Source organism: Triturus cristatus, chromosome 8 (assembly GCF_964204655.1).
Source record: "Triturus cristatus chromosome 8, aTriCri1.1, whole genome shotgun sequence".
NCBI classification, from domain to species: domain Eukaryota; kingdom Metazoa; phylum Chordata; class Amphibia; order Caudata; family Salamandridae; genus Triturus; species Triturus cristatus.
Window position 1 is genome coordinate 1,196,997,841 of NC_140591.1, and position 21,023 is coordinate 1,197,018,863.

The 21,023-nt window shown below is 43.5% G+C and overlaps 1 protein-coding gene across 1 annotated transcript in view; it reads left to right on the top strand.

Annotated features, from left to right (window-relative positions):
* Positions 1-21,023, top strand: part of ATP10A (ATPase phospholipid transporting 10A (putative)) — an 831,750-nt gene that overhangs the window by 723,742 nt on the left and 86,985 nt on the right. The window contains exons 13-14 of the mRNA XM_085622881.1: positions 4,089-4,270; positions 7,763-8,087. Of these exons, the coding sequence (XP_085479007.1) occupies positions 4,089-4,270; positions 7,763-8,087 (507 nt within the window). The remainder of the gene's footprint in view (positions 1-4,088; positions 4,271-7,762; positions 8,088-21,023) is intronic.

Genomic DNA, 21,023 nt, shown 5'->3' on the forward strand with positions numbered 1-21,023 from the left:
AAACTATTTCCGCCTTAGGCAATTTAACAGAAGAGCAGTCTGCTATGCGGATTGTTGTGCTTCAAAATAGTCTTGTCCTTGACGTTATCCTGGCCGATAGGGGCGGAGCTTGTAGGGTCATCAAATCAAGCTGTTGCATTTTTCATACCAGAAAATTCGCCATCTGTATATAAAGCCATAACTCGCCTTCATAAGATTGTAAACCAGATACACCAGAACCCAGGCACTTGGACTTGGTCCAGTTGGTTTTGGAGTGTGATATCAGCCTGGGGATGGAGAGTTTTATCCTTCCTAGGTATTGGCCTTCTCATACTATTCAGTTGCTGTCTATGTCTACAATGTGGACCAGCGATTTGTGGTCTGTGTGCCACATCGTGTATTCCACCACCAAGATTTCATTCGTCACGGAAGAAGAAAGAAGAACAAATGATGCTATATGAACAGATCAATGGATTAATGAAGATCGATATCTCTTGAAGGGCAAGTAGGGGACAAGGAGGGAATGTGGAAATATGGATTTTCCTGGTCAGTTATGTCCCCTATCTTGGACCCCAACGGTTCTATGTGCATGTCACAAGTACATGTATGTTCCCTCCAGTTCCAGTTATGAAGACGCAAATACATGTGCGTCCACCGTCAACATGTCCTCTGTCAGATCCGCCATGAATAGGCTGGATATTCCATTCCTAAATATGAAAGGCCACTGGCTTTATATGGTTCACTTATGCCATTTTACAGTCCAGGCAAGTAGGCCCTGATTCTGTCATCAAACTCCTCTTGCTTTCTGCCTCTGAAAACTCCAGTCTGAGCCTGCACCTGTGACCATGAACTTTGTCTCATTCTCTGCGCGGCTCACGAAGCCTGACATCAGCCTATTCTCTGCCAAGAACTGTATTTCACCTTCGAATTATCTGCTTCCCCCTCAGCCGATGCATTCCTGCCTAGTAGTTTAAGTAAACATTCTTCCAGTTACCGAGCAAAAGACTCGGCTTCTCTGTCCTCATGCAAGTAATTCATAGCCCTGTTACCATGGAAAGTTTCTGCCCCTTGCATCTCATATAGACACTTAGACGCTTGTGCACGCACTCACAGTCAGTATAGAATAGATTTTGTCCGAGAGCCCTTCCCTTGTGGATAACATAGTTCTTTAAACATAGGATGTTAGATATGATTTGGGATTAGGTTGACTTGACCCCCCAGACTTTTTGTCTCCACATGTAGAGCTAAATGTCAAGTCCCCTTCACCCTCTAGTTGCGCGTCAATCACACGTCATGCTGCTGCGCGCGCATCTCTGCCAAGTATTTCTGCTGACATTGCGAAATCATCTCCAGGTATCCACCCACACATGACAAATTACCCATTATCATCAAGTGGACGCCCACATGGACGCCCACCTTCACGCCTACTTACACGCCCACATGCTCTTATCTCATTCTCTCTTGCTCTTTTGCTTACGTACAATTGAGAAATGTATATATACTGTACTCTGTGAATAATGTTTTGAGAATATTGAGAATACTTTTCAGCCCCGTCCAGATCCAATTTTGGTGATGGAAATATTCTCCCTTTGACTCGAGTTATTGGAATAAAGCCCTTTATGAATCTGATACCACAGACTCAGCCTCTTGCTTTATGCATGATCCTATTGATAATATGAAAAATTATGAGAGCGTGATATTTTATTTACCACACCACTACTGAAGAAGAAAGTATACAAGAGGGTAATATAGTAATTAGATTACAAAGATGCAGACTTCCTTGTTCACTTGTACTCACACCTATTTCTGTCTGTGGTTTTCAGAGAGTTGGGCTGAATAACAGCTAATGACCTAATCTGTTTGATTTAGGGGTTGAAAGAAATTTCACCCCAATGATTATACAGAAGGAGACCCTATGAACTGGGAAGACCTTGTTGGCTACAAGTGAGACATTTTAAAGCTGAATAGAACGCAAAGTAGTTCATAAGGGTAGCAAACGGTGCCAGTATCAATTAAACATTGGAATAAGAAAAATAATCACATTCCAAAAAGTATACCATACCTGGCTATTTTTTCAGAGGAAACTAGTATATCTTCTGGATAGCATCCTGTTATCTGGAAAAATAACAAGGAGTTTTGTTTGTTACACCCTCACTCTAGTAGTAGCATGCTTCATCATCTGGTCTCATCCTGCTCCCTAAAAACCAGGATGGGCTTGTCTGTATTCCAGGGAGCACTTTAAATTTTACTTCAGCCGGGGTTTCACAGAATTCTTTAATCGTGGCTGTTTAGGTATGATTCAAAGATTATATAAGGCTGTAAGGATATAATGGTCCTGTTACCCTAATAACTGCCTATTTATTAGGTTACCAGGACCATTATATCCTTATCCCTTACATGTAAGTGAGGATGTTTATGTTGTGAGCTCGTATGACGTTGACGAGCTGGATCATGTAGATGTTGAAGAGACGTGGGCTGAGGGGAAGCTCTGAGGGATTCTACAAATAAGTTCTCATGCTTCAGAGGCATAGGGGGCATGTTGATGGTTTGGGTTCTTCCGGTGAGGAAGGAGCAGATCCATGGGGGGAGAGTCCCTGAAAGCCTTCTTCGTGGAGTCGTTGGATTAGGATGGGGTGGGAGACAGCGTGGAAGGCTGCTAATAAGTCTACAAGGATGAGGTCTGTGGTTTCTCCCTGTCAAGGATCATCTGAATGTCACCCATTGCTGCTGTAAGGGCAGTTTCCATGCCATGGTTGGGTCTGAATCCTGATTGTGTTGTGTCAAGAAACTGGTGTTTAGTGAGTTAGTCAGAGAGATTAATTATGGTTGATTTTTCTAGGACTTTGGCTGGGTAGGGAAGAAGAGATATCAGTTGGTAATCGGTGAGTTTGGTCGGGTCCGCTGAGAGGGCATTGAGGGCTGCGTGTTTCCATGGTTCCACGAATCTGGCTTTACTGAAGGAATTGTTGAGGATAGGGGAAACGACCTCACTGATCGTGATTGCTCCTATGTCGAAGACGTGGTCGGGGCATGGGTCCGCCGGAGCCCTGAAGTGAATGGTCTTCATGATTGTTGTGGTTTCCTCTGTGGTAATCATGTCCCATGTGGTGATTGTGTTGACTGGGAGAATTCTGGAGAGGTTTAGTGGGTCCTGTTGCAAGGGTAGTTGGTGTATATAGTGCGATTTTGCTGCAGAAGTTTGAGAGGTCGCTGCAAAGATCTTGTGATGCGTTGATGTTTCTGGTGTGTTTAAACAGTGAGAGACCCCTGTCAGCAACCAAGGGAGTAGAGTACTATCAGTACAAAAAACAAATTATCCCTTGATTCACTCAATCAACAAGAACCCCCTATCAATAGTGGAATTCTTAATTCAAATAAAACACATAGATAAACTCAAAAAAGATCTCACTCAAAATCCCTGAAACACTCAAACAATGATACTACTATAACATGCAGTGCAAACAAGTCAATTTATTTCTTTAGTACACGTGAATAATATTAAAACACAAATACTATAAAAACACTTATAATAAAACACAATACATCATTTCAGCATAATTAAAAATAATACAATTCATCAAATCAGGACAAAACATAGCATCTTATGATACTTTTACCACAGAGAACCCTAAAAAGTAGGGAGGACGAACAATGATAGACAGTATGCTTTGTCTTCTAACTCAACAATTCCCTGGGAATAATTTTAGCAAGATTAGCCTGGATACATATACTCTAATTTGTATCTACAGGTCCAACTTGTCCTCGGGATAATGTATAGAAATGCATTGACGCGTTTCGATGGGTATGTTTGAAGTACAATTCCCAAAATCCGATGAGCTTTTTAAAGCATGATATGCTGTATTTATTTTATCTCAAAAGGGCAATTAGAAAAAGAACAGCTGTTCCTTCTCTAGTTGCACTTTTGAGATAAAATAAATACAGCATATCATGCTTTAAAAAGCTCATCGGATGTTGGGAATTATTACCCCTGTTACTATTATATGGATATATTAGGCACAAACCTTTCTCAAAGCCCAAAGTACTTAATTTTAGGGATGTAATTACCATATATAACCAGTGTTCACTAATATGTGTGATTTTCCTATCAGGTGCAACTGGTATTGAAGATCGTTTACAAGATGGTGTCCCAGAAACCATAGCAAGGCTTCGCCAGGCTGGGCTGCAGATATGGGTTCTGACTGGTGATAAGCAAGAAACAGCCATAAATGTTGGATATTCCTGCAAATTGCTGGAGCATGAGGAAATCATCACCTTGAATGCGGAATCACTGGTAAATTTGTAAATAGCACAGATCTGTGGCAAAATGTAAAGAAACTGCTGTTCATTATACTGTAGTCTGCTAGGCATGGGCAGGCTTGTGATAGACCAAGTAAACATATTCTATGCACCAGACTTGATTTAGACATTGCAGCATTGCATTTCTTACTGTGTGAATATTTCCAGACTCATAACCAGTCCTGCCTCCATGATGTTTAGCTGACGATTGGTCTGGCTATGCCCAACACTACCAAGACGTCTTGCTAGTTGTAGCTGATTATTTCTCTGAACACCTTTATCCCTTGATCTCCTCTGTGTTTTAAGACTGCTTGTGCCGCCTTTCAATTCACCTCCAATAATAGTCTCCTTTTCCTCTTGTTGATCTTAACCTATCATTACTGCCATCTCCTGTTATGCTCTTTGTATTATGAGATCCTCGCTATGTTCTCTAACCATGTGGTTTCTGACTCTTCCCTTTGCACTCTGACCCATCACTTTCCTACCCTATTTGTATGCCAGGACATTTCTGTGGTACAGCCACACATCTAACAACTCAATTGTCTGATATTAATCCTATTCTGTTGCCCCTGTTGTGCTTTATCACCATACTCTGTACTTCAACTCTACTATGCTCGGATATGCACTGTAGGCTTCCAGTGTGTGTGACCTTCCATTGAATTTTCATCTACCTCTTGCCTATTATTTGATCCCCTATCAGACTGGCACCTCTTGAATGTTGCATTGCTCATTTTCACTCTTATTCTTTTTCTCACTACTTGCATGTATGTGGTGCTGTGCTGAGAGCATAGCTATAAGGTGTCCTGTACCTAGATTAACAAGCAGTACATCAGAACATGAAACAGTAATGGTAGTAGGTAGCGAAACATGATTATTAGCGAGGAATACCACAGCCATATAATTTCAAGAATGGGCACCAATATGCTAGAATCTGTGTCCCATGGGCAGATTGTGCTGTTATTAGACATCTTCTTACTGTTAAGTGGTATGGAATGAGGTTTTATTGATGGTTCACAAGAGGTGGTTTTTGATTTAAACTTTGAAAGTTGGCAGGGAGTCGAGAGACCTTAGTTCCATAGAGAAGGTCCTTCTGGGCAGCGAAATGATGCAAGTAAGCAAGGTGGAACTGAGTGAGTAGTAGAGAGGTGGGTGTACAGTTTGCAAAGTAGGAGCATCCTGAGACATCAGATAAACCAGAAGAGTGCTGTGCCTAACAAATGCAAGCACAAGGAGATGATGGATAGAGCGTTGAAACTTTTCAGACACTCACCCCCAGTCACAGATCTGGGTTGAATCCATCATCGTTCTTTAGCTCACTTCACCACCCCAGTTCACACACAACTGTGTACAAATCAGTCTTGACACTATGCCCCATGGGAACTGTCCAGCCCGGACTGCCAAGCCATGTCTTCCCTGGACCGGAAACAAGCATCCTGGGACCGGTCTCGGGCTAACAGCCCTCATCAGCCAGGCTAACAAATGGGCAGAGATAGTCAAATGTATAATGTTGGATTCAGTCCTTTCAAACATATTAGGGTAATTTAGGAATATGGAAGAAGCAAAGTGGTGGTCATAGTGGGCAGTAGTGCAGACAGTCGAAATGTGAATGGGAGCTGTTTTGGCAGAGTGAAACTTGTCAGATGCTGGATTGTAGAAGATTTCAGTGGTTGTGCAGAAGAAAAGGTTGAGTCTATTGAAGTTTAGCCATAGATTCAGGGTAATAGTTGGAGATGAGTGATGACTGTTTTTGAAGAAAATAATTGATAGGTATTTTTATACGTTGCTTTTTTTACGTTTAGGCACATGAAGTGTTAGTCAAGCAGACAATAGAATGAGTTTATAGTAGAAGTAGTGTGGCTAAAGATGCAATGGAGTGCTGTTCCCATAAATCATCAGTTCGGGTCATGGCTGATAAGATGTAAAGAATCTCTTCTTTCTCAGCTTTGATACCAAGAAAATAGACAGCAGAAGTAGGGTTCTTCTAGGTGAGAGAGATTGCGGTGCAGGGCTCTCCAACAAAGCACAGTTTTGCGTTCTTCTTAAGTGAAGGCAAAGGCTTATTGGCGTTTTCCTCTGCCCCAGTGCAGAAATGAATTAAGTACAATAAATCTACATGGAAGAAGAGGTTTTCGTGAAATTGTCATCTCCTCGAGACAAGCAAAAGTAGATGCAGCCTGTGCCTTGTGCATTTTGCCTTACATATTCATCTATGAATATAATTGAATGCTTTATTGATTTCACTTCTGAGCATTAAAGGAGATTCTCACTGATTACATACAGATTATATTAAGAATATGGGCATGCTAACAGATCCTCGCAATGACCTTAATATACGGATGGGGCTTTAATAATGCCACCATTCTGATGATAAGATATGTCTCTCCGTTAAGTATTAGAAATTCCCACTACAACTCTGTAACTGAAGCCCGCTTCCAGACTGATGACATAGAGGATCCCATACATAGCCCCCTCCCGCCCAACACACATGACTGGCATAGTAAAGAAAGTCTGTCCTACCTCTAACCCCAAGATGGAGGACAATAACTCCAGTCTTCCTGGCAGCCCTCCCTGTCTCTATCTGATATAATGTGTGTCACCATATGATATAAACCAATTCACTACCTTATCCCTCATCTTCAACTGGAGAGCAATATGATCTATGAAAGGACCCATGGAACCTTGCTGGCAAGTGAAGGGAACACATGCAAGCTATAGCAGCTACTCTAACAATGTCTAACAATGTAATACTAACCAGACAAGCTTACAAATAATGGAAAGATCTGCCACACTTTGCCAGTTACCATAGTACTCTTAACATAATCCACCCTTGCAGGTCCCAAATATTCACTTACTGTGACCACCAGTATCCTATAATGTCAGTGATAGACGATTGAATATAACACTGGGCATCTTGGCAAATCTTTTTACTTGATGTCTCAAAATGGCACTGATATCAAAGAGGTCTGTAACACAGTCTATCCGTGCACATCTCGGATTGTCTTCCTTCTTACCTCATACCTCCCGGTGTTTCATAAAATCCCAGATTGGACAACTTACTGCCACACCCTTCATCGAACTTAAATTGAGTAAATAAAACAAGAATTAGCAACACATTAAAGGGAGCTTCAAAGCAAATCAGATCTGCCAGCACACAACATACTATAAAAAATCTATCTCACATTACCTCATTTGTCACACCTCGAAGTGCCCTGTAGCACGATAACCGCACCTCTGTGGTTACCTCCCACAACATAGACACACTTCCCATACAGGCTTCAGCAAAGACAACATACTTCAACTACACACTCCACCAAGTGTAGCATGCTTTCTGCATGGATAAGTGTTTCAAGTGCTACACAGAAGGGTAGTAAGCACTATACACAATAAATTATTGCTGTGATACTGTGAGCTAAAGATCTTGTAGTTGGGAAATATGCTTTCATCTTCCATTTTCTTATAGACTATTATTATTTTTCTTTTGTTTCAGGAGGCCTGTTCTGCTTTGATTGAACAGTGTCTGCACTATGTGCAGTCCAAGTTTCCAGGTGTATCAAAACAAGCAACTAAACAAGTGCAATGCAGTTTTGCCTCTCGCCTTCAACGCTTGTCTCCATGTTCAAATCAAGCAAGCCTGAGTTTAGTGATTGATGGAAAAACGCTTGCTTACGCGCTGGACCGAAGTTTGGAGGATACGTTCCTGTCACTTGCCAGGATGTGCCGGTCTGTGCTCTGCTGTCGTTCTACTCCGCTCCAGAAGAGCATGGTGGTGAAGCTGATCCGTAGCAAGCTGAAAGCGATGACCTTGGCAATAGGCAAGTCGGTCAATTACATCTGGATGTCTTATTTTGTCTGACAACTTAGCGGCATGAGAGTTGGCGTATTAACCAGACCCCCAATTCCTGAATATTGTTCTCTTCTCATTATGTAGGTTGTGTTATTTTGGAAGGACACTTCTTTTTGTTCCATCGAAGCCCACACTGGGTGAGGAAGCATTTAGCATGCATAGGCTTCTCGTGAGTTGTGTCTGTCTTTGTGTTGAGTAGTTCACCAGGTTAATAATAGTAGATGACAACGTCACACCCCTTCATGTCACTTCACATTTGTATGGCATGTGCGTGCATTAATTTTGGGTTTACTCTAAAAAATGGTGGTATGTTCATCTGTAGTATCCAGTTCAACTATTAGGATATTAGAATGTGCCTGGAATTCCCCATCAAAAATATATGTTTTCTGGTTGTTTTGAAAAGTGTGCATGGTTCAGCATGGAATGAATCTCGAGATATCACGCATTTTTAGACATAAATACATGAAAACATCACTCCTTCTCAATTTGTTTCTCAACTATTTGACACACGTTTCTTCCATTCTAATGGTCATGTCATTGCACGTTTACTGATTCTTTTTAGTCACACTGCAGGTTTTACATAGTTTAAGTCATCTTTATGAAAGCAATGTATACATTTTGTAGCAATTCAAACAGGGATGTTGTTGCTTGAACATGAAATACATTGAAAAAACAAGAGACAAGCGGCGTTTGCTAAAACAGGAACAGTTAGTTTAATTAAACAATCTGGCCGGCAGCGCAGTCACAGGCTTGGGGTCTGAGGACTGTCTCAATTTACAGTCGCTCTAACGCAGACTTTTATACAGTTCATTGGATGTAATAAAATGTTTCCGGCAATCCTTTTTTTGGTAAGGAATGTTTATCCCTGTCATTGGAGCCATAAATTAAGATTTTGGATGAGTAATCCAGGTGGGCCTCGACCTTGTGTGGATACAATGCGGCCAGTGGGCAACGTATCCAGATGTCCGGCATGGGGAGCTTGTGATCACTGAGTGAAATGTGTGTGGTGTGTCTTGATTGGTTAAGTGTTCCTAACTTCATGTGGCATCTTGCTTTATAGTGCTTTGGCAATGTGCATACGCCTCCGGCCATGTGTTCTTTATTGGGGCCTATCACTCTGGACCATTGTGGTGCCACTGCGCCTATCTGTGGGATCGATCTGGGATTTCCTTTTTGCACATTTGTATGCTGGCTGCGTGCTACCCACCTGTGATCTGTCAATAAGTAACCTCGGGCTTGGGTCTCAGGACCTGCCTAATCACGTATTTTTGATTCAGGGTTGATGCGGAGTTCACAATGGGCAAATTCCTCATTAACGATGCAGTTTAGTTTTCATGCATGAATGTATCGTTATTCATATTGACGTCGCCTTTCTCAATATTAACAATGTTGCATCGAAAAATCTAGCCTGTTTATTATATATGTACAGAGGAACCGACAAACAAAAAATGTTAATGATCATTTAGATAAAAGATGATTCTCAAGTGGAGGCCATCTGGGCTATCTGTGATATGAATCTACGTTTAGAAAAGGTTACAGAAGATAGAAAGTGGGATATTTTAAAAAAAAGATAACATTTTTCTTTTTGTTTAGTGGCAGCAATACCAGAAAGGGATCTAAAAATAGCATTTTATTGTAAAGTTACCCAGTTATTGACTCTGTCCTTTATTCTGCTTCCTTCAGATCAGCAGTTTTTCGGCATTGTAGCTACTGTTAGGTGAGGACCAGAAATTAACTTATCAGCTTTAAAGCGCATTTGCTAGCAGATTAGACTTTTGCTGTCTTTGAGGCAACTCAACAAACGGGTGCATTTAACTCGCTACTACTGACTGTCAAAGAAGCATTTAATTGTCTTAATATACCCGAGGTACACACATATATTCTTTGATTTCTAAGACCTTAAATTGTGGACCATGTTTAATTTTTGTTTCATAGGTCAACTACCATTGTTCTATACTAGCAAAATAATATTATATTTAACATCTAGGATGTGCTGGTAACTGCCGCTGTTGCAGCATCTACGTTGGTGCCGTGATCACCTTTGCATACTGCCTGAACCAGCCCACTGTCCTAATCTGACCGAAATCCCTCTGCTTCTCCCACTGAGACAGCAAGCTCCACCCCACTCTCTACACACCAATCAAACATGATCATTAAATCTTTCTGTCGCCTCCCATGCCGTTCCCAACAAGCCATTTGTTGTATGATTTGTTGCTCTGGTAACTTGGATTGCACTTTATAACTAGTTGAATTCTCTCAGTCTCTCATGCAACCAGTGCAGTGCTTGAATGTGAGGACTTTCTCTCTTTCTTCAAATGGCACAATACTACCTGCCTTGTTTTACAAGTGTTAAAGTTTCTGTGTTTGGAATGACGACTGTTGGTATAATCCAGTATGAAGAAACTGGCCTTTAGGGTTTCTCCATATTGCCAGCCATAATAGTGCCAGCCGCACACAAATGTAATCTTCCAGGAAGGACAAACCCAACTCTTTGTGGCAGATGAAACTAGAGGATGAAATAGGAACTGAGAGAAGTCTCCTAAAAGGCAGTTTTCTTTGTGCTGAATACCCGCACAGTTTGATACGTTCCATACTTCAACCCCTTACATTGCGATGGAAATACACTGGGATTTATAAATCTTTAATTGCGGCCTGAAAAAGCCACCTCCCACTTGCTGCGGAAGGCTACATAATGAACCAATTGCACTTGACAGTTTTGCTCTGTGCAAGGCGATGTTGAGCCCCCCAAGACCCAGAGTTAGAGAAGGTAACCCCCAGACATCGAAAAGTGCTTGTGCTACTCAGGTGATTGGCTCCAATAGAGAGGGTGGCGTGCTGTTTGCGCTTTGGGCCACACACCATTATGTGTGAATTTATGAAGTTTGTGTGTAAATCTAGAGTGGCTATGAAGTCCACAAAAGCAAGCACCAGGAGATGTAGTGCCTTCGGTGTGCACTCCATAAGCACTGCGTCATTCGCATACCATTGATTTTGGGTATATCCTGTGTAACAATGTGTAAACATGGGTGACGTTCATTGATAATCAAGATAAATAACAGTTGGACCAAGATGCACCATTGTCTCACCCCCGATGCATATTTATATCCCCATATACCTTCCATTGCCCAATGATCCTGATTCTTGCCTTAATGTTCAGTGTGTAAGTGTGCCAAAAAGTACACTAAAACTTCATCCATTCCACGCAAGATAAGCATATGCCAAAGCTTGGAGTGGTTAACACTATTGAATGCTGAGGATAGGTCCATACATGCCAGATAAAAAGGGGTTTGCTTGATATTGGGTATTTCCCGAGCACCAAATTCAGATTTTCGATTGTTCCAAGTTTGTTTCTAAACCCATACTGACACGAATATAGGACCGACTCAGCTTGGATCCATTCCTTGATTCTGTGGTATAAAACCCTCCCCAGGATTTTGACAGGGTATTGAACAAAGAGATTGGTCTATAAGAACTAGGGCTTCGATCGATCACTTTTTTTAAACATAGGTACTATGATAGATGTGGACCACGAGAAGGGCAGCTGGGAGTGAGCTAGATTATTAAAAACGTTTGTTAACAAAGGTACCCAAAGGTCAGTGTTACATTTTATGCAGTCTATCACAATTTCTGCTCTCCTAGTTATCATCGGGGCATAGCAAAATCATTGTTGATTTGTACTAGAGCTTTGCCACTTTTCCACTTGTTCATTAACAAGTTTTCTTGGTACTTCAAAATGTTTGTATTCAGTGACATTGGTAGTGCAGTCTCATGGGGAGACCTGCTATTTTTATTACAATTTACAATGATGCATTTTCACCCTTAATCCAGTTGTTCACTTATCCAGCTAATCTTCCACAAAATGCTCAATGTGTTCTTTCACCGCCATCCAGTATAACCACCAAAATAAATTAAGTGTTTGGGGCCTGCCTTCTGCATTTTTGTGCTCTTCCATTTCATTTTTGGTCTTAACTTTTTCATTTTATTTTCAACTTCCTGCTTGTCTTTTCCTATATTTTCATTTTTTAGGTCGAGCCTGGGCAGCGCATATGCTGCTCTGCGGCATGCTGTATTGGAGTATGGAATAGAAGCCCCGCCCACTCCCCACCCATATTTGTTATTGGCTTGTGTCATTATCCCTCATAAATTCTGGCTTCTTATTCTTTAATTGGCTTGGTTGTCCCTCCTTAGTACCGCCTTGTCTTCATTTTGTAACCTCCCATGAGGACTGGCCCTTTTACTTTGGTTGTTACACGGAACGTCTTTTTTAGTCTGTAAGCACTATTTCTTTAATGAGTTTCTCCTTCTGCAGGCACTACATGCTTTCCTGCAACATTCAGAGCATCATGGGCACTTTCACATTCCGAGCAGCCGGGCGCTTCTTTGAATAGGACTCGCATTTACAAGAGTTTCAGCGATTGGCATTGTAAAATGGCAATGCCTTTTATTTATGTGTTAATTAGCAAAACAGATATATAAAAGGCATTGTCATTTACAATGCCAATAACTTAAACTCTTGCAAATGCTAGACCTATTGCATTGCAATTGCTTGTTCTGTACTTCTATTCTGAATTAATTCTGTTACGTCTAACCTTACTGAGCCTACCATCCCTTCTGATGTTCATTTATTGTGCTGCACTGCGTACACTTGTCTGCAATAGAACTCTCCTCTTCCTTTGATGTCAGAGCAGTTTTCTCTGAAATGTTCCTTTGTCCTTGTCACTCACAGTTTTCTAATGTGCATACTTGTCTGCCGTACATTTTAGGGATACCTGTGGTGGTTTTCCATTGGCCATCCTGTCAAGTGTTACTCCCACTGACTTCTGTCCCTTATCATTTGTTCAGCTCACCAACACTGTCAGTGCTTCTCCATGTTTGCTTACTGCTTGAGATGCCCAATGTGTCCTGTCGTTTCACAACCCATATCGTAGTATTAGTGTGGCTGTTCAGAACTTAAGGTGCAGTCTTTATTTAACTGTTCTGTCTGCCCCATGTTGTTTGTTTGTCGTACCCCTATGCAGCACCAGCTCAGGTCAATTTCAATGAGGAGTAATTTTTGCTTCACTGCAATTTTAGCCGCATAATGCTGTTGGTAACAAAGCACTGCACAATATTAAAGTCAACAGCCCACTCAGCAGCCAACAAAATCACATGGATGTGGAAGTACTGATATTATAGGGTTGTCATGCAATTCAGTTCAGTTTTGGGCTGAACTGAACTGAAAACAGTTACCTTATTTTTAAAAGGGTTGTAAGAAGTCTACTAATGAATCCCAGGGAGGAGAGCTCAGACTGGTGATTTTCCTGAGAAAATCTTGAAGATGGCAGACACTGACTCACATAAGGTACAGGCGAGGCACAGAAGTCTGCCTGTAGCAGATCCACTTAAGCAGGCTCTTGTCAGTAGGCTGACTCTTTCCATTTCTTTTCAGTTGCAAGAAGCTCTCCTTATGCCCAAAAGTAGCAGAAATGCATGTTCAGGTTCTAAGTCTTCCTGTAGAGAGCCCTAAAATATAGTAAATAGATTGGAAGGGATGATGGCATTGCTGTGGGTGGTGCAACTGAATTGGGTGCAATATGTTCTCAAGGGAAAGAAGGACGGTCGCCCTTACCCCCTCAATGTATAAGACACCTCCTACAATGTAATTGTGGGGGCACAGGCAGAAGGCAATAAACTTGCAAAGAAAAGAAGAGTAGAGAAACCAACCCCCCAATCCAGACTGAACCTTTGAACTGTGAATTAATCATTGTTGACAATATGAGGGAAAGCAGAAACCACCTAATGTCATTTGACTCTATATAGAAAAGGGAATTGTAACCCCTTGATGAAATATTTGCAGTTGGGTTCCAAGTATCTGGGACATCCTCCAGAGAAAGGAGACCAGCAGTTGTCCTAGGGACATGTCATATATCAAGCAATCAATGCTTTGAAGGCCTTCTTCCCAGACAGGATTTGTCATAAGTGATGAACAGCCAGAATACAACGCGTTGGGTGTAATCCATGTCAAATGTACGGCAGCGCCTCACATCCCTAGTATGAAAAGTAAGCTCAAAATCAGAACAGATTAGGAAACATTAGGGGAGCACAAACTCTTGCCTAACATAAGAATCCAAGACGACCTTAGGAAGAAATTACGTATGTATGAAGTGAGTAAGCCTGATGCTCAAAGTCTATGCAGGAGTAAATGACAACAGAAAAAAACAACTACTCCAGTTATAAGTGGAGCCTCTATGGTGGCTTGTTGTTCATGAGACATAGCTGAAAGGACCAAATAAAGGTTGTAAAATTAGTGTAAATTCTGAAATGATGGGAACAAATTTAACTGACCCAGAAAATGCTGCTTCACCAAAGCATTTTGCGGGTAAAACTGTCATTAATCAGAGTCCCTGTACACTCTAAAAGCTGCCAGGTTAGAACCAACAGGACCCTACGTGAATCCTCGACTAAGCCAGGAGGTGGGTGAACTAAGTTATACAATCTAGTGGGAGGGTGGCAAACATTTGTGGTAAAAACTTAGCTACCTGCCATAACGTGTATTGGTAAAGGTCACATTCATCCTTTGGTCTCTTGGCACTGAAATAACAAATGTTTATTGTTACCTATCTCAGTGGCACTCATTTTGTCGACTTCAGAAGGGTGGAAGGCTGAGTGAACCTGCCAGGATTTTAACCTGTGACCATGAGGTCAGACAGAGATTCCTGCAGTGAATCTATAGTCCAGTGAGCCATCAGACCCGGCTTATTTGTGTATTGTGTTTGTTTGCTAGTTTGAACCTAGGTTATCATCAGAAAGAATAAAATAAATGATCATAACCTAACCTGCCCGATTGATGGAAAAGGTGCACCACCAGGCTCTCGATCTATGAGAAAGAGGTCCACTCACTCCAGTAGCAATAGCAGGAGCAGAGCGAGCATGAGAAGCTCACCATGTCAATGTAGAAGTGTATCTACAATTGTTAAATGGGTATGGGGAGGGAGGCTTTTAAGATTTTTAAGATGGAAAGGTTTGTGAGGTACATTAGTGCAATTAGTGCAATGGTGTTGGCATTTAGGCAAGGAAGTGTTTCCACATCCTGCAAAGTGCGGGGGGGGGGTGGGGTTCATGGCAAAAAAACAACTCCCATCCTTTCCATTTGGCTCTATAGTCATTGGCTTAAGTAGATAGCACCTTGTGGTTTCGATGATACCATTCTGTGTTAGTGTTGGAGGTATTAGGTGCTTTGCATGGAAGTTGTTTGCAGACTAGGAAAAGTATACAAGGGGCCGTGCCATACAATGTGAGCAGATAGGCGCTAATTTAAGGCACGGTCTCTGAACCAGTTTTGGGCTCACTATTGTCTTTAATAGTTAAAGAGCTTGAGCAGCTCTATTATACCACCTTGAACAGTAGTAAATGGTTGCTTGTCTTATAAACTTTAAAGTAATGTGCTGTTTATGGCTGGAAATGTAGCAGCATTGATTTATGTATCTAAAGTAATCAACAAACATAACACAGTAACATAGACAAAACAACATAACAACACAATTAAAACATAATGGGACAAACCACAATCACAATCAAACCAGGATGCAACACATCCACAATACAAACCAGCAATATACTGCAATAATGCTGCTCAAAACTACAGCAACACAAAAGACAACAGAACGCCTCACCACCATCACAAAATAGACAACAAAAATATGCACAAATATTCTTTGCACACATTACCACCTCCAGAAACTTGCTTTCATAACATAATGTTAAAAGGTTTCTGATGGATACTGCGGATTCCTTACACCCAGGCATCTGGATCTGGGGAATTGTTGGACTTGGCCCTTTTGGTAGGTTCAACCCTAAACCTTTTGCCTGTCTCCTAGCCTTTTCCCTGTGTAGTGTTGGTGGTTTTAGGCCTCCAGGCACTTTAGCACTGCTGTCCAGTGTAAGGTGCGTGCGCTCTGTGTTACATTTAGTGAGATTGGCCTGCCCACCCATAGGAATGCATGGGGGATTTCCTGATGAATGTGTGTCAGTGGTAATTCCTGTTATGAGAGGAGCAGTGTGGTCAAGTCTGGCATGTACGAAATTGTGAGAATAAATGCTGTGTAATGGTGTGCGCGGATTTTTCATGGGTATTTTAGAAATGCCACTTTTAGAAGTTGGCATTTCTATGTGCTATGTGTCTGTCTGTCTGATGTGAATTGCATGTCTGGCTTGTGAGTGACAGGAGCTGGAGGTGTGTGTGGCTCCAGGAGGGGCAGGGTGAGTCAGCGCTAGGCTGAATAGGGGCATCTGCATTCTGAGTAGTGGAAGGGGAAGTCCCTGGTCCCTGAATAGGGTTGTGCCTGCCCTAGTGAATGCTGGCTCCGCCCCCCCTGTGGTGTGTCTGATGACGAGCCCCCACCTAACAATAGGAAAGAGGAGCCTGTAAACAGAGTGCTCCAGAACCAGTTCTAACTGGTTCCCCCAAGCCCTGTGCTTGCAGACAAAGGAGAAATGAAATATAAATATAGGGGCTGTGACCCCATGAAAGTGTGCTTTTCTTGTGCTTAGGCTTGCAGCCCGCAGGCTGCCTGATTACCAGGAACCGCCGCTGGGGGTGGACTTGCTGCCCTGCTAGGCAGCTGATGGTCTGCTGGCCTTGGAGCCCCCAGCGCGCTGGCCTGCCTGTATTTTATTTTGCCCAGCTTCTGCCCTAATCAAGCTCCAGGACGAGGGGAGCGTGAGGGCGCTGCAGCACTGTGCTGCCAGAGCGTCCCCGAGGAAATCCCGGCGTGGGGATTCCCCCTGGTTATGAGGAGGAGCGGGAGTTCACCCTTTGTTATTGCCGCTAATTTATGCTAAAAACCGAGCAGTAGCCCACCCCGCATCGGTACCTTGAGGAGCGGGAGCCCACCCCGCAATCATCTTTATTTCAAGAGCGGGTGCCCACCCCGCATTGCCGCTTTTGCAGAGGAAAGGATTCACCGCCGCGACCCAGGACAGGCGAAACCGGAAACCAGGCAGCCAGCCTGGTTGGAGGCGGAGCCAAGGAGAAGTTGGGCCGGAAGTGAAGCGCCAGCCGGAAGACCCAGGCGGGAGTCTACCCCGCGCTGGGACGGGTGCCTGAGACAGACGGAGCCTGGCTGCTGGCGGGGCTCCTCGGGAGCGAAGGGAGAAGCCCCGCGTGTGTCACCATCCTGGAGGTTGACAGGCAGCGTTGCACTGGAGGCGAGGCGGGGTTCCCCTGTGGAGAGGAGAGCCCCGTCTGCAGCCTCAGAGGAGACCCAAGGAGCTTGCAAAGTCCCGGTGAGTGGGGACTGAACCGGGTAGCTTTGTGGTGTCTAAGGTGGCACCGGAGGAACCCCGGCGAAGGAGGCTCTGAGATTGTGGCCGGTGTCCAGTGTTTACCGCTGCAACGTTGGGGGCAAAGCGTTATCTACAGAGTCCCAGAGTGGGACTCCAGAGGGAACGTTGAGTGCCCATCATCATTGCTTGTGGGGCATTGTTTTGGGTGCCAGAGGCTCGGAGAGTGCCAGGGCAGTTTGTTGTCACCACAGCTGTGCAGCAGATACCGGCAGCTGCAATGTGTGAACCATCTTTTCTGTTAGAGTCCCAGTGGGGGACAGAGGGCACAGTGAGTGCCAGTGCCCATCTTTTTGATTTCACAGCTGCCCAGCAGGTAGTGGGCAACTGCCACGTTTAGGCCAGCATTCCTTTGGGGACATTGTTGAAGGAAGTAGGAGTGAGAGACACTCCTCTGCCCCAGCGCAATTGGTTTGCTGCATTGGCAGCCAGAGGACCTGTAGGCGGTCCTGTAGAGCCCTGACACTTCTGGACATAGGGCATTTGAGCCCTGGAAAAGGCCAGTTTGCCTGGGGGGCCGTTTTATGTGGTAGGGCGCAAGGCCCTAATGTGATCCCTAATGTGTAACGCATTGATGCTTTGGATGTTATGCATAACACGTTTATGCACCATGAGTATTGCCTAATGTGATTTATTGCCCCATGTCCTGTATGTGATGCCTAGGACAAATGTGATTTATGCACCATGAGTATTGCTGAATGTGCTCGGACTGCTGAGGCCCTAGTGCGTAAGGTGTTTATGCTTAGGACGGTGTTTTATGTCTAATGTGGTATAATGCTTAGGTCATCATAGTACCGGTATACACTGGTTGCGTTTTGCATTTACTTACCTGCATTTTTGATAGTTCTGACCATGGCCCGATTGGCCCGGTCCTGTATATAATCCCCTGTGAATATTGCCTAGTGCCAGTTGGCACAGTGTAAATGTGTGATTATGTTTCTAATGCGTTTATAATACAAAGGCTATTTTTTATATAGCCTTGTGTGGAGTTTCTTTTGTGGTGTGCCTAATGTGTTGCTGCTGTGTGTGTGTGTTGTGCAAACGCTTTACACATTGCCTCTGAGATAAGCCTGACTGCTCGTGCCAAGCTACCAAGGGGGTGAGCAGGAGTTATCTTCAGTGTGTAACTCCCTTGCCCTGACTAGAGTGGTGGTTTTTGCCTGGCTTTGGCGCAAGCCTTAGCCAACTGGAAATCCCATTTCTAACAGGAAGTTTTCTAGCAATACTCCTGCACACCGGTAGATGGAATTGTGCAGATCCACAACGACTTTGTTTCACTCCAAAAGTGACACAGGAAAGCGGCAAATAAGCACCAACCATATATGCTGATGAAAGTCCTTTTCTTCCCCTGCTCTGCAGTGCTGATTCCGACCTCTCTTTCTCCTCGCTCTCAACTCCATCGTTCTTCTGGCAACTTCAAAATTCTTCTATAACCATGTGCAAGGGTATATGTCCCTACTAAAAATGGCAGGATTCAAACCATGCTAAGACTGTCAAAAGCAGATGTTGGTCACAAATCCATACAACTTGTGTTTATGGTGACTGGGTTTCAGTCATGGATCAAAGTATTGTAACAAGTGTTCCCTAATGCACCCTAAGGTGTTCCTGGAATGGGAGGTGAAGCTCAACATTGCAGAACATAAAGGAGGTCACAATCAAAGAATAAGTCCTGCTTCAAGTCTCAGGGCAGCCTACAGTCACAAGTCTGTTCCTGTGAAAAGTTGACCTTCTGGTAGAAGTCTTAAGATAAGTGCAAGTCGAAAATGCGCCTTAAGTGCAAAAAAGCTAAGCTGGACTTGAACCCATCCCACCCATCAAAATCTGCAGCGTGATAAACGGGTGTCAAGATATGGATATCCGGCCCGCAGCTGACCTTGGAATGCCATAAATTCCCAGTCATCAATCCTGCAGCATATAGTGGCCTTCAAAAAGTCATGCTGCAAGTATTTAAAACTCAGCCAGTTCCCGCTTGTGTGCCTTCAAGTCCCACAGAGCCACAAAAATCACCAGTTGAAGTTCTGCTGACGGGCTGTCCCCTGACACCAACTGGCCTGGCCTGGACTGATGCTGGTTGAGACCTCCACCTGCCAATATGTCCATGCTGGTTCTTTCCATGGTAGCTCGGACACCGGCTCCATGTTTCCAGTCTTAGATCCAGTACCACTGTTGGTTCTCCAAATCTCAACTATTGTAGACCCGCTGCAAGCCTATTTTGAAGTAGGAGATTACAAAAGCACAGCCAGTTATTATGCAACCAGACTCTAGTCCTTGATTCTAGTATTTCCCAAGACTTGAAGTTCTGATTGAGGTAAAGACCTACTTTTCCTAGTGATATTTCAACTAGTACGGACAACCAGAATTATTTTTTTCTTCCACTGCTCCGATTGAGAGTCAAGTTGTCCTCAGCTAGCTTTGCCCCCAGATAGGTCAGTGCAGCTTTTATTTTAGGTAGGTTCATCCGTGCGTTGTGGGAAATGGCCAGCAAGATCTTGACTGTTATTCCTGATGACTGCATGGCCCTGTTGGCCCAAACAATACAAGATGCCAAGGACGCAGCCAAATATGTTCTGTGTTCCAGCATGGACACAACAACTTGCATAGGGAGAGCTGTTGGCACCATTGTCATGCTTAGAAGGCACATCTGGATGAGATCAACCAGGTTATTGGGAAACATGCAAGGGTCCTTGATAGATATGCACCTTTATTGGTCCAGGTTGTTCGATGAGAAGGCTGATTTGGCGCTCAAAGGGTTTAACAGTAGCTGAGCCACAGCATGATCATTGGGCCTTTTGTCTCATGCCAAGAAGTTCTACCAATGGTGCTTAAAAGTCCAAAGCTGTTCGGAAGCCTGGCTTACAGACAGCTCCAGCCCTCCCAATATGTATTACATCAACAGACCCCGTCCTTCCAAAGCAGAGGATGAAGCAGTGGCCAAGACCACTCGCATCAGCATGGACAGCAGTGCTCCAACTCTTCCTTCCCTGCTGAAGCTCAGAACCAGCTAGTAGGAGGCAGTGTACATTATGTTCTCCCCAGCTGGAGATCCATAACTTCAGACAGGTTGATCTTGCAGATTTATAAAGGGGATACACCCTTTTTTCATCTCCACCCTGTGCCATCTTCCTCCCACATCCGAGCAACTTTCAGAAGATCATTCTGCAATCTGATGCAAGAAGTCATGTTTCTCATGTACAAGGGTGCCATCAGCCAGGTGATTGATTTGGAGAGAGGAGAGGGGGGCTACTTGCACAACTTCTTTGTGCTAAAGAAAGATGGAGACCTCCGGCCTATATTGGCCTTTCAGCCAATCAAATGCCTTTGTGAGGAAAGAGGGATTCAAAATGCTCACTCTGTCTCAGATTCTGTCCATTCTAGCACTAGGAGACTTAATGGTGTTCCAGAATGAGCAGAACACATATCTTCATTTACTCATCCTGCAGTCACACAGGCGTTATCTGTGCTTCTTGATGTTTCAGAAAGCTTTCAATATTCTCTGCTTCCCTTCAACCTTAACTCAGCCCTTCAAGCGTTTGCAAAAGTGATGGCGGTGTTTGTTGCTTACTGTTGGAGGTCGGAAATACAT